Source organism: Pristiophorus japonicus, unplaced genomic scaffold (assembly GCF_044704955.1).
Source record: "Pristiophorus japonicus isolate sPriJap1 unplaced genomic scaffold, sPriJap1.hap1 HAP1_SCAFFOLD_278, whole genome shotgun sequence".
In the NCBI taxonomy this organism is placed as follows: Eukaryota; Metazoa; Chordata; class Chondrichthyes; family Pristiophoridae; genus Pristiophorus; species Pristiophorus japonicus.
Window position 1 is genome coordinate 532652 of NW_027252538.1, and position 27497 is coordinate 560148.

General features: G+C 47.5%; 2 protein-coding genes and 1 long non-coding RNA gene across 9 annotated transcripts in view; 1 reads left to right on the top strand and 2 right to left on the bottom strand.

Annotated features, from left to right (window-relative positions):
* LOC139247645 (zinc finger protein 664-like) lies at window positions 1-26309 on the bottom strand. 2 transcript variants are annotated; one of them, XM_070871743.1, is made up of 4 exons: window positions 26254-26309; window positions 24913-25241; window positions 17378-17400; window positions 1-1922 (listed from the first exon to the last, which is right to left on the bottom strand). In XM_070871743.1, exon 4 carries the CDS (start codon window positions 1561-1563, stop codon window positions 1141-1143), a length of 423 nt encoding a protein of 140 aa, XP_070727844.1. In that variant the 5' UTR covers window positions 1564-1922; window positions 17378-17400; window positions 24913-25241; window positions 26254-26309; the 3' UTR covers window positions 1-1140. The 2 variants fall into 2 exon arrangements, with proteins under 2 accessions (XP_070727844.1, XP_070727843.1); XM_070871742.1 differs by having other exon boundaries at window positions 17339-17400.
* Window positions 1-27497, top strand: part of LOC139247648 (uncharacterized) — a 497861-nt gene that overhangs the window by 429804 nt on the left and 40560 nt on the right. The gene's annotated exons all lie outside the window — the stretch shown is intronic.
* Window positions 1-27497, bottom strand: part of LOC139247638 (zinc finger protein 229-like) — a 401943-nt gene that overhangs the window by 119563 nt on the left and 254883 nt on the right. The gene's annotated exons all lie outside the window — the stretch shown is intronic.

Sequence of the window (27497 nt, forward strand, 5' to 3'; positions counted from 1 at the left end):
TTGAAAAGAAATAAGACAGGTTGTACCAGTGAGGATTTGAAACATATTTACAACAGATTCTAGATGTTCTTAGGGTCCCGATCTTTCTCTGTCACTCGAGGAGTTAGATAACAGACTTTCTCCTGTGAATACAGAGCTGGTTTATTGGGCCTTGGTGTGGCTACATGTTCATCTTGTTGACTCTAAACCGTTGCCAATTATTTGATGTGATCTGCATACTTGTATGTATTTTTTTTTTTTAAATACACTTGGAGTGGATTCAAATTTAAATTGAACCCAGGTTTGCAGGCATGATGCTCCATTCACACATCGAAGGTGAGAGAGATGCTGTGGGGCACACACTAAGTCCAGTAGCTGAAAGTGATTAACAGACTGGGTTTTGTGTTTAGTGATCCCGGGCGTGTTACTGATACCTTCCCTGGATACCAAGGCTAGGAGAGGCACTCTGGAAGGTATGGGGAGCTGGGATTTGTCCCTGAATAACCAAAGGTCTGAGAACTGAACTAATCTAGAGTCAGAAAGGAGAAAAGGCTCAAAAATGGTGGTATAGTATTAGGCCGTCCCTCGTATCGAGGATGTCCCACTTCCACACCTAAAAGGGATGTTCACAGGTGTTTCAATGAAGGACCTGACATTCGAGGTGCCGAACTACATACTGAAGGGTGGAAAATGCCTGTGCATGGATTATTTAAATGTCAGGTGGCCGTTGCACACTAGCCAACCACGAGCTTTACAGAGCTAGGTCTTGATCCAGTGGCAAGGGTTAACCAAGATGACTGGAGACCAAGTTCTGCTGCACGGACCTAGTGTGCACGCATGCTCCGACTATCCACGGATCGCAGTGTGGGCTGGCCCGTGCTGCCCCTGGGCCCTCGCCTCTCCTGGGCCCCGAAACCTCGCTGCTGAGCCCCGATCTCTCACTGCTCCTGTGCCCTGATCAGAAACAGGACATCAATTAGTCTCCTCTTATCTTGGAGACATCAAATATCAACAGTGTTATTTGAAGTATCAAACTACTAAACTCCAGCCTAGTTGAAGGGTTATTAACATCAGCAGAAACAAACGCCAACTAACAGAATGAACACAGTTCATTAGGATGTGAATAACAGCAGCAACAACAGCAGAATCCAAACCCTGCAATCACTTGTGAACTCGCTGGTGTCTCAGCAGGTTGGATGACCGAGTGAATCCCTTCCCACACACCGAGCAGATGAACGGCCTCTCCCCAGTGTGAACTCTCTGGTGTGTCAGCAGGTTGGATGACTGAGTGAATCCTTTCCCACAAATTGAGCAGGTGAATGGCCTCTCCCCAGTGTGAACTTGCTGGTGTCTCAGCACGGTGGGTGACTGAGTGAATCCCTTCCCACACTCAGAGCAGGTGAATGGCCTCTCCCCAGTGTGAACTCGCTGGTGTGTCAGCAGGGCGGATGACCGAGTGAATCCATTCCTACACACTGGGCAGGTGAATGGCCTCTCCCCGGTGTGACTGCGTCGATGAGTTTCCAGCTCAGATGGGTAATTGAATCCCTTCCCACAGTCTCCGCATTCCCATGGTTTCTCCATGGTGCGGGTGTCCTTGTGTCTATGGAGGTTGAACGATCAGTTGAAGCCTCGACCACACACATAGCACGTGAACAGTTTCTCCCCACTGTGAATGGTGCGATGTTTCTCAGGCTGTGTGACTGATTAAAGCTCTTTACACAGTCATTGCACTGGAACACTATCACTCGGGTGTGTGTGTCTCGGTGCTTTTCCAGTCACACTGATGTTTGAAATCTATTCCCAGAGACAGAACAGATAAACATTTCTCCTACTTTGAAAGGCCGCAGATAGACAGGTCCTGATGAATCGCATGACTCTGTCAGATCTTGATGTGATGTTTGGTTCACGTTTCCCGTCTGTAAATCCTGCCCTTCTAATACCTTATAAAAAGAGTTTACAAAGGTCAGCACAGGATAGAAATTGACAGGCAATCCTAGTTCCTATGGAATATACTTTCCTCTCTTGTTCCCCCAAAGCTGTAAATCCCTGTCCCACTCACTCTCCCTCCCTGCTCGTGCTGAAATCCAAACCCAATCGTAACATCTCCATCATTTCATTCCTCCATCCCCAGTTTTCTCCCTCCCTTTGCTCTGGTTGGGTTCAGTTCTACACCCGCTGCGTGCAGAGTGAGAATAAAATCAATGAGGCAATGATTTTCTCTCCTGGTCACTGGGACCCTGAAGCCCCGCCCACCCTCCGCTCCTGTACCAAGATGGCCGCGCATGCACTGTAGCCTTGGTCTGTCTCCGGAGAGAAAGTCACGAGCAAGGTGGCCACGCAGGAGCCATGATCCCTCCCTGTCCAACATGGCGGCCAGTTACCTGGAGCGACGGGGCCTATCACTACGTTGCAAACTCGGGACCAGTGGGCTCTTATTCGGGGCCTGTGGGCTTTTATTCAGGACCTGAGGCCTTTACCGAGAGTTTATGAAGCTGCTCAGCCCACCCAGGGGTCCAATTACTCCCCTGCACCCACAAGCTCCTACCACCTCGGGGAACCGTCTCTTCCGCCCGAGACCATCTCCACCACTGGCACTGCACATGCTCAGATACAGCCCAGTCCTGCGCCTGAGCACTGGGCTCCCGTTGTCATTGATAGGGCACTTTCTACCGTGCGGGGGATTCTAGGTAACAATTCCTCCATTGTAAATCCTAATTGCTGAGCCAGACTGGGGAGGGCCAATCAGCCCAAGCATTAAACCACCTCATGGGCAAGGGCCACATAGTTCTGAGCATTCATCCACCCCAGGGTCCCGTAGACCCGAGTATTAAACCACCGCTGCCATACAGATATAGAATTTACAGCATAGAAACAGGTCATTCAGCCCAACTGGTCTGTGCCAGTGTTTATACTCCATACGAACCTCTTCTCACTCTCATGATCTTATCCCATCCTGTCCCTATATCCCTCTATTCCCTTCTCCCTCATGGATACATCAAGCCTCCCCTTAAATGCTATCTGCTTCAACCACTCCTTGTGGCAACAAGTTCCACATTCTCACCACCCTCTGAGTAAATAAATTGCTCCTAATTCTTTATTTGATCTGTCAGTGACTATCTTATGTTTCTATCTCCTTGTTCTGACTCAGCCATAAGTGGAAACAGTTGATCCATATCTACCCTATCAAACTCCTTCATATCTTTCTGGCCTTTTCTTAGTCTCCCCTTTTCCAGAGAAAGCCCAAGCCCCAGCCCGCTCAATCTTGCCTGCGAGTTGCATCCTCTCAATTCTGGTAACATTCTTGTAAAACTTTTCAGCATTTTCTCCAGTGCATCAATATCCTTTTATATTGTGAAGCCCAGAACTACTCACAGTGCTCTAACTGTGTCTAACCAACTTTCAATATAGAGTAAATGTTACCTCTCTGCTTTTGTATTTGTATTCTGTTCTCGAAATGAGCCCAGTATTTTATTTGCACTGTTTATGGCCTGTCCAAATTGTGTTGCTAATTTTTTGTGTCTTTTTTGCCAGGTCTTTTTATACCTCTCGTTCATTTAATTTCTTCCCTTCTAAGGAATAAGTGGTCTCCTTATTCCTTCTACCAAAATGAACCAGCTCACATTTCACAATGTTGAATTGCATTCCCCATTCCTCTGCCCACTTTGGAAGCCTGTTTATGTCTTCCTGTATTTTGGTGCATTCCCAACACTATTAGTAATACCATCCAATTTGGTGTCATCTTCAAATTCTGACACCATACTCGATGTTCTGAGTCTAAACCATGGTAAACAGCACTGGTCCCAGCAGCACAGATCCCTGTGGGACACCACTTCTCACTTTCCACCAGTCTGAGAAACGTTCTTAAACTTCTACACTCTGATTTCTGTTTTGTAGCAATCTTTCCATCCATTCTGCTACGTGAATATGTACTATGTAGAATATCGGACTGCTTGACCAACATCCAGCACTGGATGGGTAGAAATTTCCTCCAATTAAATATCGGGAAGACTGAAGCCATTGTCTTTGATTCATGCCACAACCTTCGGCCCTTTCCACTGATTCGATCTATCTTGCTGGCAACTGTCTGAGGCTGACCAAGTGTGTTCACAACCTTGGTGTGATATTTGATCACAAATTGTGCTTCCCGTCTCATATCCGTTCTATCACGAATACCGCCCTTCATAATATCGCCCGTCTCTGCCCTAACTCAACTTATCTGCTGCCGAAAGCCTCATCCATCACCTTCAGACTTGACTATTCCGATGCACTCCTGGCTGGCCTACCTAGTTCTACCCTCTATAAAGTTGAGGCCATTCAAAATTCGGTTGCCCGTGGTCCTAACTCTCACCAAGTCCCGTTCTCCCATCACTCCTGTGGTTTCTGACCTACATTGGCTCTCAGTTAAGCAACACATCAATTTCAAACTTCTCATCCTTGTTTTCAAATCCCTCCATGGGCTTGCTCCTCCAAAGCTTTGGAATCTCCTCCTGCCCTATAATCCCCCAGATTTCAATACTCCACCTATTCTGGTCTTTTGACCATCACCGATTTTAATTGCTCCACCATTGACGATCGTGCCTTCAGCTGCCTCAGTCCTAAGCTCTGGAATTCCCTACTTAAATCGTTTCACCTCTCCATTTAACTTCACTTTCCACCTTTTAAGTGTTCTTTAAAACCTACCTAACATGAAGGCACAGCAAGCAATTAGAAAAGCAAATGATATGTTGGCCTTTAATACAAGAGGATTTGAGTACAAGAGTAAAGCCATCCGAATGCAATTATATCGGGCCCTGGGTAAGACCGCACCTGGAGTATTGTGTACAATTTTGGTCTCCTTACCTAAGGAAGGATACACTTGCCATAGAGGGAATATAATGAAGCATAGAAACATAGAAACTAGGAATGCACCACCATTCAATAAGATCATGGCTGATCATTCACCTCAGTACCCTTTTTCTGCTTTCTCTCCAAATCCCTTGATCCCTTTAGCCATCAGGGCCATATCTAACTTCCTCTTGAATATATCTAACGAACTGGCATCAACAACTCTCTGCAGTAGAGAATTCCAGAGGTTAACACTCTCTGAGTGAAGAAGTTTCTCCTCATCTCGTTCCTAATTGGCTTACCCCTTATCCTTCGACTGTGTCCCCTGGTTCTGGACTTCCCAACATCGGAAACATTCTTCCTGCATCTAACCTGTCCAGTCCTGTCAGAATTTTATATGTTTCTGTGCGATTTCCACTCATTCTTCTAAACTCCAGTGAATGCAGGCCCAGTCGATCCAGTCTCTCCTCATATGTCAGTCCCGCCATTCCAGGAATCAATCTGGTGAACCTTCGCTGCACTCCCTCAATAGCAAGAACGTCCTTGCTCAGATTAGGAGGACAAAAAACTGAACACAATATTCCATGTGAGGCATCACCAAGGCCCTGTACAACTGCATTAAGACCTCCCTGCTCCTATACTCAAATACCCTAGCTATGAAGGCCAATATGTCATTTGCCTTCGTCTCCACCTGCTGTACCTGCATGCCAACTTTCAGTGACTAATGTACCATGACACCCAGGTCTCGTTGTACCTCCCCTTTTCCTAATCTGCCGCCATTCAGATAATATTCTGCCTTCATGTTTTTGCCACCAAAGTGGATAACCTCACATTTATCCACATTATACTGCATCTGCCATGCATTTGGCCACTCACCTAACCTGTCCAAGTTACCCTGCAGCCTCGTAGCATCATCCTCACAGCTCACATCGCCACCCAGCTTAGTGTCATCTGTAAACTTGGAGATATTACACTCAATTCCTTCATATAAATCATTCATGTATATTGTAAATAGCTGGGGTCCCAGCACTGAGCCCTGTGGCACCCCACTAGTCACTGTCTGCCATTCTGAGAAGGACCCATTTATCCCTACTCTCTGCTTCCTTTCTGCCAACCAGTTCTCTATCCACGTCAATACATTACCCCCAATACCATGTGCTTTAATTTTGCACACTAATCTCTTGTGTGGGACCTTGTCAAAAGTCTTTTGAAAGTCCAAATATACCACATCCACTGGTTCTCCCTTGTCCACTCTAGTAGTTACATCCTCAAATAATTCTAGAAGATTTGTCAAGCATGATTTCCCTTTCATAAATCCATGCTGACTTGAACCAATCCTGTCAATGCTTTCCAAATGCGCTGCTATTTCATCTTTGATAATTGGTTCCAATATTTTCCCCACTACTGATGTCAGGCTAACCGCTGTATAATTCCCCGTTTTCTCTCTCCCTCCTTTTTAAAAAAGTAGTCTTACATTAGCTACCCTCCAGTTCATAGGAACTGATCCAGAGTCGATAGACTGTTGGAAAATGATCACCAATGCATCCGCTATTTCTAGGGCCACTTCCTTAAGTACTCTGGGATGCAGACTATCAGGCTCTGGGGATTTATCAGCCTTCAATCGCATCAATTTCCCTAACACAATTTCCTGACTAATATGGATTTCCTTCAGTTCTTCCTTCTCACTAGACCCTCGGTTCCCTAGTGTTTCCGGAAGGTTATATGCTCATATGTGTCTTCTTTCATGAAACAGAACCAAAATATTTGTTCAATTGGTCTGCCATTTCCTTGTTCCCCATTATAAATTTACCTGAAGGCTCGCCAGACTGATTCATGGGATAGGGGAATTTACCTATGAGGAGAGATTGAGTAGCCTCGGCCTATATTCTTACAGGGCTTGATCGGGTAGATGCAGGGAGGATGTTTCCCCTGGCTGGGGAGTCGAGAACCAGGGGTCACAGTCTCAGGATAAAGGGTCAGCCATTTAGGACTGAGATGAGGAGAAATTACTTCACTCAGAGGGTGTTGAATCTTTGGAATTCTCTACCCCAGAGAGCTTTGGAACCTCAGTTGTTGAGTATATTGAAGACAGAGATCAATAGATTTTTGGATATTAAGTGAATCAATGGATATGGGGATAGTGGAGGAAAGTGGAGTTGAGGTAGAAGACCAGCCATGATCTTACTGAAAGGCAGAGCAGGCTTGAGGGGCCAAATGGCCTCTCCTGCTCCAATTTCTTATGTTCTCCTCGCCCAATCTCATGTGCCCTGACATCTCTTGGGCGTCAGGGTCCCAGTGACTAGCAGAGAAACAACAAATTAGAACCATAGAATGGTTACAGCACAAAGAAGGCCATTCGGCCCATCAAGCCTATGCCGACTCTCAATTAGTCCCTCTTCCCCGCCTGTAAATTATTTTCCATCAGATATTTATCCAACTCCCTTTTGAAAGATAAGATTGAGTCTGCCTCCACCACCCTTTCAGGCTCTGCATTCCCGATCTGAACCACTCGCTGCATAAAAAAAGTTTTTTCTTAGGTCACCTTTGGTTCTTTTGTTAATCACCTTACTCTATATGTCTTCTGGTTCTCGACCCTTCTGCCAATGGGAACAGTTTCCCTCTAGCTACATGTCCAGACCCCTCATGATTTTGAAAACCTCGATCAAATCTCCTCTCCATCGTCTCAGCTTCAATGAGAACAATCCCAGCTTCTCCAGTCTATCCATGTAACTGAAGGCCCTCATTCCTGGAATCATTCTCATAAATCTTTTCTGGACCTTGTCTAAGGCCTTCACAGCCTTCCTAAAGTGTGGTGCCCAGAATTGGACACAAAACTCCAGTTGGGGGCCGAACCAGTGTTTTATACAGGTTCATCATAATTTCCACACTCATGTTCAGGATCTTGTAAGCCTTTTTAATTGCTTTCTCAAACTGCTTTGCCACCATCAACGATTTATGCACATTTACTCCCAGGTCTCTCTCTTCGTGCACCCCTTTCAGGATTGTACCATTTAGTTTATATGTCCTCTCCTCATTCTTTCTACCTCATCCATTATACTACTAGGTGTATTCTATAGACCACCAAATAGTGGGAAAAATATGGGCTACAGGGAAAGGGCAGGGGAGTGGGCTGAGCTGAGAGTCGGCACGGGCTCGACGGGCTGAATGACCTTCTTCTGTGCTGTAACGATTCTATGATTCTAAAGGGCCATTAATGGCCTCTTTAAACATCGATTGAGACAGATAGACTTGCATTTATATAGCGCCTTTCATGATCACGGGACGTTCCAAAGTGCTTGCACCCAATTTTCAAGTGCAGTCACTAATATAAAGTGGGAAATGCGGCAGCCAATATCTACAATATAAGAATGACCAGATAATCTGTTTTAATGATGTTGATTGAGCGATGAATATTGGCCAGGGAACCAGGGATAACTCCCCTGCTCATCTTCAAAATTGTGTCATGGAATTTTTTACGTCCACCTGAGAGAGCAGAAAGGACCTTGGTTTAACGTCTCATCCAAAAGACGGCACCTCCGACAGAGCAGCACTCCCTCAGCACTGCACTAGAGTGTCAGCCTAGATTTTGTGTTCAAGTCTCTGGAGTGTGACTTCAACCCACAACCTTCTGACTCAGGTGTGAGAGTGCTACCCACTGAGCCACGGCTGGCTCGCACACACACAGGAGGGGAGGAAAGAGGAAAAGACAAACACATATTCCAATATTTGAACCAAAGCTAGCCTGTGGGACCCACCAACTGAATCATATCTATATCCTCTCAGCTGGTGAATAGTGTGTTGGGACAAAGAGATGCTCAAGAAACCAGAGGGCTTTCTTGACTGTTTCTATCCTCCCACCCAATATCATGTTGCTTTCTCAAAAGTTGCTCTATTTTTATTTTAAAAAAGATTAATTTTTTTTCGGGGGGGGTTTGGAAATAGCCAAACAACCCATCACCAGAAACTTAAAAAATGTTGTCTCTTGTCGCCCTTTCCCAGCACTGGGGTAGTGAAGCTGAGTTTCAGGCCCAGCTGCCGCACAGATTGGTTGAAATGACGAACAGTAATGGTAGCTACGGTACCCACAAACCCCCGCGCTGCACAAGCGCCCGGCCCGTACCGCGCATGCTCGGTACAAACACCACCCGAGAGCCCGGATCACCGGCGGAAAGTGAGTTTTATGAGGGTTTTTAAAAATAAATAACGGAGTGAAGCGCGGGCGGGGAAATAAATAAAATACAAACCGCAGAGTCCGAGCGTCCCCCGGCACCGAGCGCAGAGTCCGAGCGCCCCCGGCACCGAGTCCGAGCGCAGAGTGATCATAGTACTTTGCTTATAATTATTTGTGTGCTGCCCCATTGATTAATATCTGCCGGAACTCACATTGCAATCCAGTTACAGTTCCATGTTGTGAGTGTGTGGGTATGTCTGGTACGGTGGGTGTGACAGTCACTGTGTGTGTGAGTGGCACTGATGTATAGTTCCAGTATCTGACACACGAATCGGAATGTTCAACTACTTACAATTATAGAATCCCACAACACAAATGGCCCATTGTGTCTGTGGGGCTCTTTGAAAGAGCTTTCCAATTAGTCCCACTCCTCTTTCCCCACAGCCTTGCATTTATTTCCTTTTCAAGTGTATTTCCAATTCCCTTTTTAAAATTACTATGGAATCTGCTTGCTCTACGCTGTTATTCATGCATTCCTGATCATCACAAGTCATTGTGGAACATCATCAACATTGGCAGTCCCTCGGAATCGAGGAAGACTTGCTTCCACTCTTAGAATGAGTCCTTAGGTGGCTGAATAGTCCAATACGAGAACCACAGTCCCTGTCACAGTCGTTAAGGGTAAGGGAGGGTGCGACAGTTTGCTGCATGTTCTTTCCGCTGCCTGCGCTTGTCTTCTGCATGCAATCGGCAATGAGACTCAAGGCACTCCGCGCCCTCCCAGATGCACTTCCTCCACTTAGGGCGGTCTTTGGCCAGGGACTCCCAAGTGTCAGTGGGGATGTTGCACTTTATCAGGGAGGCTTTGAGGGTGTCCTTGTAGCATTTCCTCCGTCCACCTTTGGCTCATTTGCCATGAAGGAGTTCCAAGTAGAGCACTTGCTTTCGGAGTCTCGTGTCTGGCATGCAGACAATGTGGCCTGCTTAGCGGAGCTGATCAAGTGTGGTCAGTGCTTCAATGCTGGCCTGGACGAGGACACTGATGTTGGTGTGCCTGTCCTACCAGGGAATTTGTAGGATCTTGCGGAGGCATCGTTGGTGGTATTTCTCCAGCGACTTGAGGTGTCGACTGTACATGGTCCATGTCTCTGAGCCAACAGAGACCCAACAGAGGGACCTTGGAATGCATGTCCACAGATCCCCAAAGATAGCAGGACAGGTAGCTAAGGTTGTTAAGAAGGCATATGGAATACTTGCCTTCATTCACTGAGGCATTGAATACAAGAGCAGGGAGATTACGCTTGAACTGCATAAAGCACGAGTTATGCCACAGCTGGAGTACTGCGTACAGTTCTGGTCACCACATTACAGGAAAGATGTGACTGCACTAGCGAGGGTGCAGAGGAGATTTACGAGGATGTTGCCTGGACTGGAGAATTTTAGCTATGACAAAAGATTCAATCGGCTGGGGGTTGTTTACTTTGGAACAGAGGAGACTGATAGAGACCATATTGAGGTGTATCGAATTATGAGGGGTCTAGATAGAGTGAATATGAAGGGCCTATTTCCCTTAGAGGGGTCAACAATCAGGGGGCGTAGATTTAAATCAATTCCTAGCAGGTTTAGAGAGGATTTGAGTGGGAAATGCTTCACCCAGAGGGTGGTGGGGATCTGGAACTCACTGCCTGAAACGGTGGTAGAGGCAGAAACTCTCATCACATTTAAAAATACTTGAATATGTATTTGAAGCGGCATAGCCTTTAAACCTATGTACCAAGAGCTGGAGCGTGGGATTAGGCTGGATAGCGCTTTGTCGGCCGGCACGGACACGATGGGCTGAATGGCCTCCTGCCGTGCTGTACATTTGAGATTCACTGTTAAAACAATCCCCACACTCCTTCAAGATTTGTGTATGTGACCCCCAGGTCTCTGTTCCTGCACCCCATTTAAAATTGTACCATTTAGTTTATATTGCCTCTCCTCATTCTTTCTTCCAAAATGCATCACTTCACACGTCTCTGTTTTAAATTTTATCCACCCTGTATCTGCTCATTTCACCAGCCTGTCGATGGCCTCCTGAAGTCTTTTACTAACCTCCTCACTGTTTGTGTTTTATTTATTTCAGGAGGAAGCTTGTCGGAAGAGTAGGTAGGACATGTTCTTTACTGAAACTCTGCAGTTTGGTAAAGTGTTTATGGTCAATTTATAACATCAACTGTGTAATATTTACAGGATTAGTGAGGACTATATCAAGCTGTCAGTAGCAGATGGCACCCTGCCTATCAGAAAGTTCAATGGCACTTTACAATACACAATGTGGAGAGACATGATAGACGACATTAACCCCAGTAAATCTCCTATATTCCTTTTCCTGCTTTATATCAAAGGTGGTCGCTTGAACGAGGATGACTTGCTTCCACGAGTTCACAGGTGTTTCGATAAAGGACCCGATGTTCCAGTCCTGAACTCCAATTGAGTGGGTGGAAGATACCTGTGCCTGGATTTTTTTTAAACGTGTGGTGACCGTTGCACATCAGCCACCACACGGGCTTGACAGAGCCAGGCCTTTATCCAGAGGCAAGGATTAACCAGGACTGGAGACCTGCTCTGCTGCACGGACCTAGTGCGCGCACATATCGCAGTGTGGGCTGACCCGTGCTACCACTGGGCCCTCGGCTCTTCTGGGTCCCGTACCCTCATCTGTCGCACCTCCGCCACGATCTCTCGCCGCTCCTCCTCCATAAACGTTCACCGCATCTCGCCACAAACACTCACTACTCATCCACCCCGACCTTCCCACTCCTCTGTACCTGGGTCCTGCCAATGTTCCTGCCATCGTGCCAAAACGGCAACCAGGATTTTGATGACGTCACCCAGTCGCCCATCTCAAAATCATTGCATACTTGGAGCAGCTCACGCTGGAGGTTGGAGTGGTCCAGCTCTTATACTTGCCGACCTGCGGAGCTGTTCTCTCGCAGGCTGGTGGGTGGGGGCCACGATGTACCAGGCCCACCGCTCCAGCTCTTATAGCCCGACCTGTTCTCTCGCATTTCTCAATCCAGATGAGAAAGGCCTAAACCGACTTCCAGACCCTGGATTAAAAGATCGCTGATGTCCGTGTCTAGTCTGGAAGTCAGGAGTCTTTGCATTGGATAAGGGAGGGCTTGGGATGATCTTACTGAAGTATTCAAGATCCTTAGCCACAGAGAGAAGATAAACATCCAGAGGTTTAACACAGTCAGAGTCGACAACAAAGTAGCGATTGTCTCGAACTCAGAGAATGGCGGGAAAATATAGCGGGGGGAGGGGGAAGGAGATAGGATGGTGGCGGGGGGGGGTGGTGGGGAAGGAGATAGGACAGTGGGGGAGGGGGAAGGAGATAGGATGGTGGGGGAGGGGTTGTGGAGCAGAGGGGCAAAGTCGAGGAGCAGCCAGCAGCGGGCAGGACAATTCCTGCACCTCCCGGCCACAGAGAAACTGTTACACAGAGAATAAATAGAAAGAACCTGTTTTTATATCCGACCTTTCATGACCTCGGGACGTCCAGAAGCTCTTTACAGACAATGAAGAGTTTTTAAAGTGTAGTCACTGTTGTAATTTAAGGAACACCACAACCAATTTGTGCACAGCAAGCTCCCACAAGCAGCAAAGTGATAATGACCAGATAGCCAGTTTTCATGATGTTGGTTGATGGATAAATATTGTCCAGGACACTGGACGGAACTAATTCCTTGCATCATTCCCTCTGGGGCTTCCAGCAGTCCCTTTAAGGACCACAGGTTGGGCCATTCTACAGACTGTTCCACTGAGCGGGACTTGCACAGCTCACGCACCGACCAATGGAAGACCAAGATTGCACGGAGGTCCCATGTACATTCTGGGATCCGGTTTGCATAAACTAATGCGGCTTCCCCCATGTTTAGTGCGGGAACGCTGGATTCCTATTTCGCGGCTGTGGCATAATTTCCCGGCGGCCCTTAGTGGGAACCACTGCGGGTGATTTTTGTCTCGTTACTGCTCAGTTTACGGTGTAAATCCGGACAATAGTGAAACGTAAATCACTCCCAACTACTTTATGTAGAGGGTATGGGAAGTAATACATTGTGAGAAGTGGTTTGAGATATTTGTCAGGAACATTGGAAATGTAAGTTTCTCCTTCAGATGTAATTACAGTGTGTTTATTTCCATCGCATTCCTTATACTGGACGCTGTCTTACCTGTGAAATATTTTATTCACAACACTACTTTCCTTGTGGCCTTTGGAAACAGCTGCCCCCACCCCTCTCCCCCTCCCCCCGCTCTCTCTCTCTCTCCCCTCCCCCTGCTCTCTCACCCCCCTCCCTCCCTCCCTCCCCTCCTCTTTCTCCCCCTATTCTCTCTCTCCACCCCCCCTACTTTCTCTCCCTCCTGCTCTCTCCCCCCTCCTCCCCGCTCTCTGTCCCCCACTTTTCCTCCACCCGCGCTCTCCCCCCTGCCACCTCAACCACCCACTCTCTTCCCCCTCCCTTCGCCGCTCTCTCTCCGCCTCCCCCCACGCAAAGTCAGATTATCTTCTTAATGGCGACAGATTAGGAAAAGGGGAGTTGCTACGAGACCTGGGTGTCATGGTACATCAGTCATTGAAAGTTGGTATACAGGTACAGCAGGCGGTGAAGGCGGCAAATGGTATGTTGGCCTTCATAGCTAGTGGATTTGAGTATAGGAGCAGGGAGATGTTACTGCAGTTGTACAGGGCCTTAGTGAGGCCTCACCTGGAATGTTATGTTCAGTTTTGGTCTCCTAAGCTGAGGAAGGATGTGCTTGCTATTGAGGGAGTGCAGCGAAGGTTCACCAGACTGATTCCAGGGATGGCAGGACTGACATATGAGGAGAGACTGGATCTACTGGGCCTGTATTCACTGGAGTTTAGAAGGATGAGAGGGGATCTCATAGAAATATATAAAATTCTGGCGGGACTGGACAGGTTAGATGCAGGAAGAATGTTCCCGATGCTGGGGAAGTCCAGAACCAGGGGACACAGTCTAAGGATAAGGGGTAAGCCATTTAGGACTGAAATGAGGAGAAACTTCTTCACTCAGAGAGTTGTTAACCTGTGGAATTCTCTACCGCAGAGAGTTGTTGATGCTAGTTCATTGGATATATTCAAGAGGGAGTTAGATATGGCCCTTATGGCTAAAGGGATCAAGGGGTATGGAGAGAAAGCAGTAAAGGGGTCCAGAGGTGAATAATCAGCCATGATATTATTGAATGGTGGTGCAGGCTCGAAGGGCCGAATGGCCTACTCCTGCACCTAATCTCTATGTTTCTCCCCCCGCTCTCTCCAGTGGTTTTTGGGTCTTTATCTCCGGGCGCTGATTCGGGCCCGAAATCGATGTAAATCGCCCCCCAGGGCGTAAACCCTGGAGCAGTAGCTGATTCTATGATCACAACCCAGAGCCCGAGTGGGCACTTTAAACAGGAAAGTGTTTGAATAAATCACAGCAAGAAACTGAATCACTGACTGTTGTATTTTAACTTTCCCCAAGCTCCAGCCTCGATGACTCTGGATCCGAACACAGCGAATCCCCGGCTCATCCTGTCTGAGGACCGGACCCGTGTGAGACATGGAGATAAACGGCAGCCGCTGCCCGACACCCTGGGGAGGTTTGATCCCTGGGGCTGTGTCCTGGGATCAGAGGTGGAGGTGTGGAACAAGGTGGGGTCTGGAAGTGGTCAGAGAGTCTGCCGGGAGAAAAGGGTTATTCATCCCGAGCACAGAGACCGGATACTGGATTGTGGGGCTGGATCCCGGAAGAGGCTATTTTGCCGGCACCTCCCCCTCACTAACCCACCTCACCCAGAGTGTGAAGCCCCTGACGATCAGGGTGTACCTGGACTATGAGGGTGGACAGGTGTTATTTTACAATGCAGACAACTTGTCCCATCATGTCCCATCTCCACACTTTCACTGAGAGAATCTTTCCCTACTTCTCCCCGGGGCTGAATGATGGCGGGAAAAACTCCACACCACTGACAATCTGTGGGGTTAAAGGTCACCAACAGGCCCATCCCAAAATTTCAACCTGCCACCTGCTGGCCGTTGGTCCCAGTCACAGGTGGTGCAGGGAGGGAGCTGGGGAGCGAGGGAGCGAGGGAGAGAAAGCGCGTGCGCGGAGGGGGGTGGGGAAGAGAGAAGAAACAAATCGATGGTGAATTGTAGACGGGGAGTTACTGGATGGAATGAGCTATGTAACACAAGAATCCGGTGATCTTGCTGCCTGTAATGTTGCTCCACAGGCAGAAGGTGACACTACATGGCGGTGTTTGAGATGTATTAGTGCAACACCTCTTCTGGCAAGCCTGTTATTAAACTACACAACAGAAGCGACATTGATTTTTTTTTTTTAAAGCGAATTGGGGACTTAACGACATCCCAGAGTCATGTACAAAACGTTTTTATTTTAAATTTGCACCTTACCCATCCCTGGAATTTAGAAGTTTAAGCCATGATTTGATCGAAGTTTTCAAGATATTAAGAACCGAGAGTAAGCCTTTCCGCTGCGCGGGTTGTCTAGGACTGGGGGCATCATCTAAAAATTATAGCCAGGCCTTTCAGGAGAGAAGTTAGAAAATACTTCGACACACAAAGGGTGGGAGAAGTTTGGAATTTTCTTCTGCAAATTGATGCAGCTTCAATTGTTAATTTTAAACCGGAGGTTGATGGATTTTCGTTAACCAAAGGGATTGTGGGATATGGGCCAAAGGCGGGTTTATGGAGACAGGTCACAGATCAGTCGTGATCGCATTGAATGGTGGGACAGGCTCCAGGGGCTGAATGGCCTCCTCCTGCTCCTATCCTGAACTAACAGGACTGATTTTAAGAGCCCCCGCCTGGTGTAACCGGAGCGATAGTCGCCTGGAAATGGCACTAAAGTTTACGCTGGTGCTTCAGCCATCGTCACCGTGGGTGGGGTCCCGAGATGGGCAGCAGGAACGCCTGCCTGTTTCAGGGGGGGAAACCTTATCAAACCGGGGTCCCGTGATGTACAGAGGACCCTGACTGCAATTCTGAGGTACAAATGGGCGGAGTGAGGGCACGTTGAGCGGCCGAACCAGCTGCTCTTCAAACACTCGCTGGAGGCCGCTCAGAAATATTTTTTATAAAACAGATCTCTTTCCTAAAAACAAACACATTCCTGACATCGCAACCATTATATTTCTGATTTACTTCATTTTGTTCACGAATATTTTCAACCTTCCCCGTGTTCCACTCCCTTCAAGGCCGTTCCTTCATCTTTGTCCATGAAAGTGTGAACATTTCATGTTGAAAGTCTCTTCTGTATATTTTTTCATTCGTTGCTGGGATCTGGTGGTGCAAGGCCAGCATTTATTGCCCATCCCTAATTGCCCTCGAGAAGGGGGTGGTGAGCCACCTTCTTGAACCACTGCAGTCCGTGTGGTGAAGGTGCTCCTACAGGGATGCTAGGGAGGGAGTTCCAGGATTTTGATCTAGCGATGAAGGAACAGCGATATATTTCCAAGTGAGGATGGTATGTAATGTGAAGGGGAACTTGTAGGTGAGGGTGTTCCCCTGCAACTGCCTGCCTTGTCCCTCTGGGTGGTAGAGGTCGACGGTTTGGGAGTTGCTGCAGTGCAACGTGTAGATGGTACACACTGCAGCCACGGTACGCCGGTGGTGGAGGGAGTGAATGTTGAAGGTGGTGGATGGGGTGCCAATCAAGTGGGATGCTTTGTCCTGGATGGTGTCGAGCTGCTTGAACTTTGTTGGAGCTGCACTCATCCAGGAAAGTGGAGAGTATTCCATCACACTCCTGGCGGAAAGGCTTTGGGGAGTCAGGAGGTGATTGAAAGTGATTTGACCAAATCAGGTGTGAATATACTCGTGCATTAATTTTCCAGTTTTAAACCATGAGAGAACCCAGTGTAACAGGTTAATGATTTAGATCACTGTTTTTGTTTACGAATGAATGAATTCTAATGGCCGATTGCTTCTAAAATAGTTGTGATCATTAGATTGTTGCATTATAAATCATGAATCAGACATCAAATGCTGCCATTTCATCTATTTTCTTATTTGAAGGGGTATGGATAATATTTACATTCTTTTACTCGTGTCTGGTATTCTTAAGATGTGCCCACTTATTGAGGGTTTTCCAGGTTAAGTGAGAAACCAGGAAAGGCCCTCCGTACCAGGGTTGAGAATGTCCATTACATGTCTCCACACTTTATACTGGGTGGGTCCCTTAAATGCTCCCAGAGACAGGCTGCCTCCCGCTATGTTTGACTGATATTTACATTATTAGTGAAGCGTACTATGAAATATTGAACAGCAGAAAATAAAACCGCTCTTCAATATCCTACTTTATAATGTTGTTCAGTTATTTTTGGAGCATGTCGTACCTCTGCTCCTCCGGCGGACTCTCCTGAAATAGACAGAAACACAAATGTTAACGCACAGCAGACCGCTGGCAGTGCTCAAACAGACTAAACAAGGCTCGACTTTGCAGCATGAGAGCTAGAGAGTCAATAGTAAAGTGTGGAGCAACTCACTGATCTCAGCTGCCCAAAACCTGAAGTGATATGCTCCTCCTGTACCATGTGGGAACTCAGGGACACTTCTGGTGTCCCTGACAACTACGTGTGCGGGAAGTGTATCCGCCTCCAGCTCCTGACGGACCGCATTGCGGAATTGGAGCTGAGGGTGGATTCACTCTGGAGCATCCACGATGCTGAGAATGACGTGAGTAGCACGTGTAGCGAGTTGGTCTTACCGCAGGTGAAGGGTCCACAGCCAGATAGGGAATGGAAGACCAACAGGAAGAGCAGTGCAAGGAAGGTAGTGCAGGGGTCCCCTGCGGTCATCCCCCTGCAAAACAGATGCACCGCTTTGAGTACTGTTGGGGGGATGACTTACCAGGGGAAGGCAGCAGCAGCCAAGTTCAAGGCACCGTGGCTGGCTCTGCTGCACAGGAGGGCAGGAAAAAGAGTGGGAGAGCGATAGTGATAGGGGATTCAATTGTAAAGGGAATAGATAGGCGTTTCTGCAGCTGCAACCGAGACTCCAGGATGGTATGTTGCCTCCCTGGTGCAAGGGTCAAGGATGTCTCGGAGCGGGTGCAGGACATTCTGTAAAGGGAGGGTGAACAGCCAGTTGTCGTGGTGCACATTGGTACCAACGATATAGGTAAAAAATGGGATGAGGTCCTACGAGACGAATTTTAGGAGCTAGGAGCTAAATTAAAAAGTAGGACCTCAAAAGTAGTAATCTCAGGATTGCTACCAGTGCCACGTGCTAGTCAGAGTAGGAATAGCAGGATAGCTCAGATGAATACGTGGCTTGAGCAGTGGTGCAGCATGGAGGGATTCAAATTCCTGGGGCATTGGAACCGGTTCTGGGGGAGGTGGGACCAGTACAAAACGGACGGTCTGCACCTGGGCAGGACCGGAACCAATGTCCTAGGGGGAGTGTTTGCTAGTGCTGTTGGAGATGAGTTAAACTAATATGGCAGGGGGATGGGAACCAATGCAGGGAGACAGAGGGAAACAAAATGGAGACAGAAGCAAAAGACAGAAAGGAGATGAGTAAAAGTGGAGGGCAGAGAAACCCAAGTCAAAAAACAAAAAGGGCCACTTTACAGCAAAATTCTAAAGGGTCAAAGTGTAATAAAAATGCAAGCCTGAAAGCTCTGTGCCTCAATGCGAGGAGTATTCGGAATAAGGTGGACGAATAAACTGTGCAGAAAGCAGATAACGGATAACGGAGACATGGCTCCAGGGTGACCAAGGCTGGGAACTCAACATCCAAGGGTATTCAACATTTAGGAAAGATGGACAGAAAGGAAAAGGAGACGGGGTGGCATTGCTGGTTAAAGAGGAAATTATTGCAATTGTAAGAAAGGACATTAGCTTGGATGATATGGAATCGGTATTGGTGGAGCTACGGAATACCAAGGGGCAGAAAACGCTCGTGGGAGTTGTGCATGGACCTCCAAACAGTAGTAGTGATGTTGGGGAGGGCATCAAACAGGAAATTATGGATGCATGCAATAAAGGTGCAGCAGTTATCATGGGTGACTTTAATATGCATATAGATTGGGCTAACCAAACTGGAAACAATGCGGTGGAGGAGGATTTCCTGGAGTGCATAACGCATGGTTTTCTAGACCAATATGTCAAGGAACCAACTAGGGGGGAGGCCATCGTAGACTGGGTGTTGTGTAATGAGAGAGGATTAATTAACAATCTCGTTGTGCGAGGCCCTTGGGGAAGAGTGACCATAATATGGTGGAATTCTACATTAGGATGGAGAAGGAAACAGTTAATTCAGAGACCATGGTCCAGAACTTAAAGAAGGGTAACTTTGAAGGTATGAGGCGTGAATTGGCTAGGATAGATTGGCAAATGATACTTAAGGGGTTGACAGTGGATGGGCAATGGCAGACATTTAGAGATCGCATGGATGAACTACAACAATTGTACATGCCTGTCTGGCAGAAAAATAAAAAAGGGAAGGTGGCTCAACCGTGGCTATCAAGGGAAATCAGGGATGGTATTAAAGCCAAGGAAGTGGCATACAAATTGGCCAGAAATAGCAGCGAACCAGGGGACTGGGAGAAATTTAGAACTCAGCAGAGGAGGAAAAAGCATTTGATTAGGGCAGGGAAAATACAGTACGAGAGGAAGCTTGCAGGGAACATTAAAATGGACTGCAAAAGCTTCTATTGATATGTAAAGAGGAAAAAGGTTAGTAAAGACAAACGTTGGTCCCCTGCAGTCAGAATCAGGGGAAGTCATAACTGGGAACAAAGAAATGGCAGACCAATTGAACAAGTACTTTGATTCGGTATTCACTAAGGAGGACACAAACAACCTTCCAGATATAAAAGGGGTCAGAGGGTCTATTAAGAAGGAGGAACTGAGGGAAATCCTTATTAGTCGGGAAATTGTGTTGGGGAAATTGATGGGATTGAAGGCCGATAAATCCCCAGGGCCTGATGGTCTGCATCCCAGAGTACTTATGGAGGTGGCCTTGGAAATAGCGGATGCATTGATAGTCATTTTCCAACATTCCATAGACTTTGGATCAGTTCCTATGGAGTGGAGGGTAGCCAATGTAACCCCACTTTTTAAAAAAGGAGGGAGAGAGAAAACAGGAAATTATAGACCGGTCAGCCTGACATCAGTAGTGGGTAAAATGATGGAATCAATTATTAAGGATGTCATCGCAGTGCATTTGGAAAGAGGTGACATGATAGGTCCAAGTCAGCATGGATTTGTGAAAGGGAAATCATGCTCGACAAATCTTCTGGAATTTTTTGAGGATGTTTCCAGTAGAGTGGACAAGGGAGAACCAGTTGATGTGGTGTATTTGGACTTTCAGAAGGCTTTTGACAAGGTCCCACACAAGAGATTAATGTGCAAAGTTAAAGCACATGTGATTGCGGGTAGTGTGCTGACGTGGATTGAGAACTGGTTGGCAGACAGGAAGCAAAGAGTAGGAGTAAATAGGTACTTTTCAGAATGGCAGGCAGTGACTAGTGAGGTAACGCAAGATTCTGTGCTGGGGCCCCAGCTGTTTACATTGTACATTAATGATTTAGACGAGGGGATTAAATGTAGTATCTCCAAATTTGCAGATGACACTGAGTTGGGTGGCAGTGTGAGCTGTGAGGAGGATGCTATGAGGCTGCAGAGTGACTTGGATAGGTTAGGTGAGTCGGAAAATGCATGGCAGATGAAGTATAATGTGGATAAATGTGAGGTTGTCCACTTTGGTTGTAAAAACAGACAGATAGACTATTATCTGAATGGTGACAGATTAGGAAAAGGGGAGGTGCAACGAGACCTGGGTGTCATGGTACATCAGTCATTGAAGGTTGGCATGCAGGTACAGCAGGCGGTTAAGAAAGCAAATGGCATGTTGGCCTTCATAGCGAGGGGATTTGAGTACAGGGTCAGGGAGGTGTTGCTACAGTTGTACAGGGCCTTGGTGAGGCCACACCTGGAGTATTGTGTACAGTTTTGGTCTCCTAACTTGAGGAAGGACATTCTTGCTATTGAGGGGGTGCAGCGAAGGTTCACCAGACTGATTCCCGGGATGGCGGGAGTGACATATCAAGAAAGACTGGATCAACTGGGCTTGTATTCAATGGAGTTCAGAAGAATGAGAGGGGATCTCATAGAAACGTTTAAAATTCTGATGTGTTTAGACAGGTTAGATGCAGGAAGAATGTTCCCAATGTTGGAAAAGTCCAGAACCAGGGGTCACAGTCTAAGGATAAGGGGTAAGCCATTTAGGACCGAAATGAGGAGAAACTTCTTCACCCAGAGAGTGGTGAACCTGTGGAATTCTCTACCACAGAAAGTTGTTGAGGCCAATTCACTAAATATATTCAAAAAGGAGTTAGATGTAGTCCTTACTACTATGGGGATCAAGGGGTATAGCGAGAAAGCAGGAATGGGTTACTGAAGTTGCATGTTCAGCCATGAACTCATTGAATGGCGGTGCAGGTTCGAAGGGCCGAATGGCCTACTCCTGCACCTATTTTTTTATGTTTCTATGTTTGGGCCTTTGAGAGGAGCAGATGGGAACTAATGGAAGGAAACGGTTGGAAAGCTAATAAGTGGGTAGTATTGGACAAATTGAGTCAGTTTAGTGAAGTGCATGGGCTGGTACTCAATATTGAGCGCGAGTCACTGGGGAGCTGGGACAGGGATTTTGGCAAACAGGTACAGGGGCAGCAAGAAACAGAAATAACAGCTGGGGGAAACTGAGCACATAAGATAATAGAGGATGCACTGACGGCAGGAAGAATGCTTGTAAAGACACTGAGAAAGTCACCTTTCTTAAGGAAGGATATAGTAGCTTTGGAGGGGGTACAGAGACGATTCACTAGGCTGACTCCGGAGATGAGGGGGTTACCTTATGATGATAGATTGACTAGACTGCGTCTTTTCTCGTTGGAGTTCAGAAGGATGAGTGGTGATCTTATAGAAACATTTAAAATAATGAAAGGGATAGACAAGATAGAGGCAGAGAGGTTGTTTCCTCTGATCGGGGAGACTAGAACTAGGGGGCACAGCCTCAAAATATGGGGGAGCCAATTTAAAACCGAATTGAGAAGGAATTTCTTCTCCCAGAGGGTTGTGAATCTGTGGAATTCTCTGCCCAAGGAAGCAGTTGAGGCTAGCTCATTTAATGTATTCAAATCACAGATAGATAAATTTTTAACCAATAAAGGAATTAAGGGTTACGGGGAGCGGGTGGGTAAGTGGAGCTGAGTCCACGGCCAGATCAGCCATGATCTTGTTAAATGGCGGAGCAAGCTCGAGGGGCTAGATGGCCTACTCCTGTTCCTAATTCTTATGTTCTTCTGTTCTTGCAACAATGTGCAGATATAGGAACATAGGAACAGGAGTAGGCCATTCAGCCCCTCGAGACTGTTCCACCATTTAATTAGATCAAGCACTAACTCCGAATGCAGAAGACCAAGTAACGGAGGAACAAGTAGTTCAGAAGCCAGAGAACATAGTTAGGACAAAAATGCAGTTCATAGAATCATAGAAATTTACAGCAGGGCAGGAGGCCATTTCAGCCCATTGTGTCCGTGCCGGCCGACGAAGAGTTATCCGGCCTATTCCCACTTTCCAGCTCTCGGACCTAGCCCTGTAGGTTATGGCACTTCAAGTGCACATTCAAGTACGTTTTAGTAGTGGTGAGGTTTTCTGCCTCTACCAACCTTTCGGTAAGTGAGTTCCATACCCCAATCACCCTCTGGGTGAAAACATTTCCCCTCAAATACCCGCTAAACCTCCTACCAATTACTTTAAATCTATGCCCCCTGCTTGTTGACCCCACTGCTAAGGGAAATAGGTCCTTCCTATTCACTCAGCTCTCTCCTCAGCCTCCTCTTCAGTCCAGGCAACATCCTCATAAATCCCATCTGCTACTGTCAAATCCATGTGTGTCTCAGTGTCATCTCCTGTACATGTACAGTACACAGCGGGTAAAGGAACAATTCACTCCCCTCTGCTACTGTAGAGCCTGTGTGTGTCTCAGTGTCAGCTCCTGTACACTGCTCAGTGTCCCTCCATTTAATGGGTATTCCCTTGCCTTGTTAGCCCTCCCCAAATGCATGACCTCACACTTCTGCGGATTGAATTCTATTTGCCACTGTTCTGCCCATGTGACCATTCACGGATATCTTCCTGCAGTCTGTTAAGGTGCAGGGAGATTCTGGCTGTAGGGAGGTGGGTGGTGATGAGTGCGGTAATGATGATGAGTTGGTTACCCAGAGATAGGTCTGTGCACATTGAAGATAAATGACAAAAGGTACTGGAGGAGCAGAAGGGGCTAAATGACAATGCATAAAATCCTGTAAGGGCTCTGAACCCTCCCATGCAAGGATGGCCGAGAAAATCAAGGCAATTCCGTGTGTTATACTTCCTGTTTTTGGTGACAAAGATGTTTGCAAAGAAAATCGCAAATTATGTAAATCTGCTATGAAAATAATACTGGGACGTTGAAACATAAATGGCATTGTTCGTGTGACAAAAAATGGGAGAGAGATGACCAAATAAAAACAATGGAACTGGTCAGGAATGTTGAAGTAGCTGCAAGAAGCATTTACATTGGAGGAGAGAGAAGGCCAGGAGGAAAGGTGATCCACATGACATTGATTACAGAGTGGAATCTAGACAGCAGGTGGGTGATATACAAGAACCAGGCAACATTAACAAGGGTAAACTAGGGGCCAAAAGATGGAACATCTACAGTAAGGTATAGACGTGAATGCTGAATGCATTCAGAATAAGCAATTCCAAAACACGAGGTTACTGCAGCACTCGGGAACTCCAGTGTTGTGGGAATATTATAAACATGGCTGACTGCAGAGGATGGTGCACAGGGACAGGAGGAGCCTGTTCCACCAGTTAGATCATGGCTGATATGTACCTCAACTGCATTTACCCACTTCTGCTCCATATCCCTTGATGCCCTTAACCAACAACAATCTATCTATCTCAGTCAGGAAAATGGTGAATTGTTTGATTCTGGCATTCAGTCTTTTGAGGGAGAGAGTTCCAGATTTCCACAACTCTGTGAATGAATAATTTTTGTAAGAGTATTCAGGCACAGCAGAGTAGACAGCAGGGACGTGATGTGGACCTGGATGTCAAAGACACCGAGGAGATTAAAGCTGTTGATCCTGTGAAAGAGCTGTCCAATTTATTCCCCCACCCAATCCTTTCCCCATAACCCTGCAAATGAGTTCTCTCCAGCTACATGTCCCATTGCCCTTTGAACGTCCCGATGGAATCTGCTTCCACCGCCCTTTCAGGTTCCAAATCTGAAAACATATCTCCACATTTCCCCTCTAGTTCTCTTGCCAATTATTTTAGATCTGTGACCTCGGGCTACCGATCCGGTTGTCAGAAGAAACAGTTTCTCCCGTTTGCTCAATCAAAACCCCCTCAGAATTTTGATTACCTCCATTAGGTGTCCCCTTGACCTTTGCTGCTCGAAGGAGAACAATCCCAGCTTCTGCTATCTCTCCACTTTACTGAAGTCCCTCATTCCTACTCTCATCCCAATAAACCTCCTCCTTACTCTCTCCAAGACTTTGACATCCTTCCTCAAGTCTGGTTCCCAGAATTCTACACAATACTCCAGCTGCAGCCTAACCAGTGATATGTAAAGGTTCAGCATGACTCCCTCGTATTGAATTCAATGCCCCCGTTTACAAAGCCAAGTATCCCACAGGCTTTCTTGACTGTCTTATCAACTTGCCCTGCCACCTTCAAAGATTTGTGAACATTTACCCCAGTTCATTCTGTTTTTGTGCAACCCACAAAATAGCACCATTTAGATTATACTGCCTCTCCATGTTGTTCTTCCCAAAGTGCATCACTACACACTCATCCGCATTAAACTGTACCTGCCATGTGTCTGCCCATTTCTCCAGTCTGTCTGTCTTCCTGAAGTCTGATTCTATCCTGCTCACTATTCACTACGTTGCCAAGTTTTGACTCATCTGCAAACTTCAAAATTGTACTTTCTATCCCCAAGTTCAGGTTCTTTATCTACAGCAAGGAAAGCTCATCTTGAATTGTCTCAGATTTCTCTCAGATTTGTCTCCATTCTGAATAAAATATCATCCTTTTCCTCATTCAGTTCTTTGACCAAATTCGGTTCCTTTTCATCCAAAATATTGCACAATGTAGAAAATTCAGAGTCGATGAGGTTCTGCGATTGACTCGACTGTTCCTGTGAAGACAGAGAGAGTTTGTTGAAGAAGGAAACAAAACTATCGCAGCTCACCAGCACATTGATCACAATGCTTAATAAACGCCAAGCCACGCTGCTGAAAATGCACAGGGATAGAGTTGTTAGCCAGCATGGGATACATAACACGCTAACTGTACAGGCACAGCCCATATCGGCCCACTGAGAATTCACCGTCATTTCCAAGATGTTCTCTTGCTGCTCAAACTCAAAATCGTCAAAAGAGGTTTTCTTCTGCCTCGGAGAATGTAGGATTGTCTTCATTTTCTCCCGGGATCGAAACTCCGAGATCTGAAGATAATTGGCAAATGGCAAAAAAAAATCCAGGGGGTAAATGAGGGGATACATTTTTACACAGCGAGCTATGGTGATCTGGAGTGCCCTGCCTGAAAGGGTGGTGGAAGCAGATTCAATAGTAACTTTCAAAAGAGAATTGGATAAATTGTTAAATAGGAGACATTCGCAGGCCTCTGGGGTAAGAGCAGGGAGTGAGACTAATGGGACAGCTCTTTCACAGGCACGATGGGCCAAATGGCCTCTTCCTGTGCGTCGATGATTCTAGGAGCTGACGAGACCCACGGCGCTGCTAAAATTAAAAAAATTAAAAGTAAATTTATAATTTGTACAATCGGCAAAGTGTTAAACTGGGCAATGTGACCCCTCCTTCACCTCCACATTCCTGTCCCATCTCCTCCTCACTGCCCCATCCTCTGCCCCCATCTCCTCCCCACATCTTAACCCACATTCTCCCACCTCCTCAACCGCACTGTCCCCCTCCTCACACACCACCCACATCCTGCCCCGCATCCTCCCTCCTCCTCACCACCATTCCACCTCCTTACACATATCCTCACTTCCCACCCCACATCCTGCTCCAAACCCCATCCCACCTTCTCAATCCCCTCCTCCTCCTCTTACCCCAGCCTTCACCCCTCACCCCCCGGGTATAAAACCAGACGGCCGCTCTCAGCCGCTCCCACCGGCTCCAACTCACCGACACAAGGGCCCAGCGCCGGGCCCAAACACACTGCCCGAGCTCCGACTCCCACTGAGGCCCGGGCCCGCCTCCCTCACTCTGAGTGACAGGCGTTCCGGCCAATCCGCTTTCCCCGGGACAACCCCGCCCCCGAAACCCGCCTCCCTCACTCTGAGTGACAGGCGCTCCGGCCACTCCGCTTCCCCCGGGAGCTCCTCACCGGGCCGCCCCTGGCCAATCAGCGCCGCCGGGAGGCGGGGTTTGCGGCCATGATTTGGGTTGAGCGAGGCTCGCGCTCGGAGCTTGGCGGTTGGGTTGAAATATTTGAATGTTTAACGGGCGATGACCTTTGCCCCTGTGTTCCACTCCAGGACATTGTGACGTATTTACTGAGGCGGCCGAGAGCTCGGGCCTTACACTAAACATCCGTAAGACAAAGGTCCTCCAGCAGCCTGTCGCCGCCGCACAGCACTGCCCCCCAGTCAGCAAGGTCCACGGCGCGGCCCTGGACACCGGGGACCATTCCCCAAACCTCGGGAGTCTCTTATCAACAAGGGCAGGCATTGACCACCAGATCCAACACCACCTCCAGTGCGCCAGTGAAGCCTTCGGCCGCCTGAGGAAAAGAGTGTTTGAAGACCAGGCCCTCAAACCTACCACCAAGCTCATGGTCTACAGGGCTGTAGTAATAGCCGCCCTCCTGTATGGCTCAGAGACATGGACCATGTACAGCAGACAGCTCAAGTCGCTGGAGAAATACCACCAACGATGTCTCCGCAAGATCCTGCAAATCCCCTGGGAGGACAGACGCACCAACGTTAGCGTCCTCGACCAGGCCAACATCCCCAGCATTGAAGCACTGACCACACTCGACCAGCTCCGCTGGGCAGGCCACATTGTCCGCATGCCTGACACGGGATTCCCAAAGCAAGCACTCTACGCGGAGCTCCGTCACGGCAAACGAGCCAAAGGTGGGCAGAGGAAACGTTACAAGGACACCCTCAAAGCCTCCCTGGTAAAGTGCGACATCCCCACTGACACCTGGGAGTCCCTGGCCAAAGACCGCCCTAAGTGGAGGCAGTGCATCCGGGAGGGCGTTGAGCTCTTCGAATCTCAACGCCGCGAGCATGAAAAGGTCAGGCGCAGGCAGCGGAAGGAGCGTGTGATAAACCAGTGCCACCCACCCCTTCCTCCGACGAATATCTGTCCCACTTGTGACAGGGTCTGTGGCTCTCGTATTGGACTGTTTAACCACCAAAGAA

Coding starts and splice junctions, on each gene's coding strand:
- LOC139247645 (XM_070871743.1), bottom strand. CDS start 1,563: ATGGAGAAACCATGGGAATGCGGAGACTGTGGGAAGGGATTCAATTAC.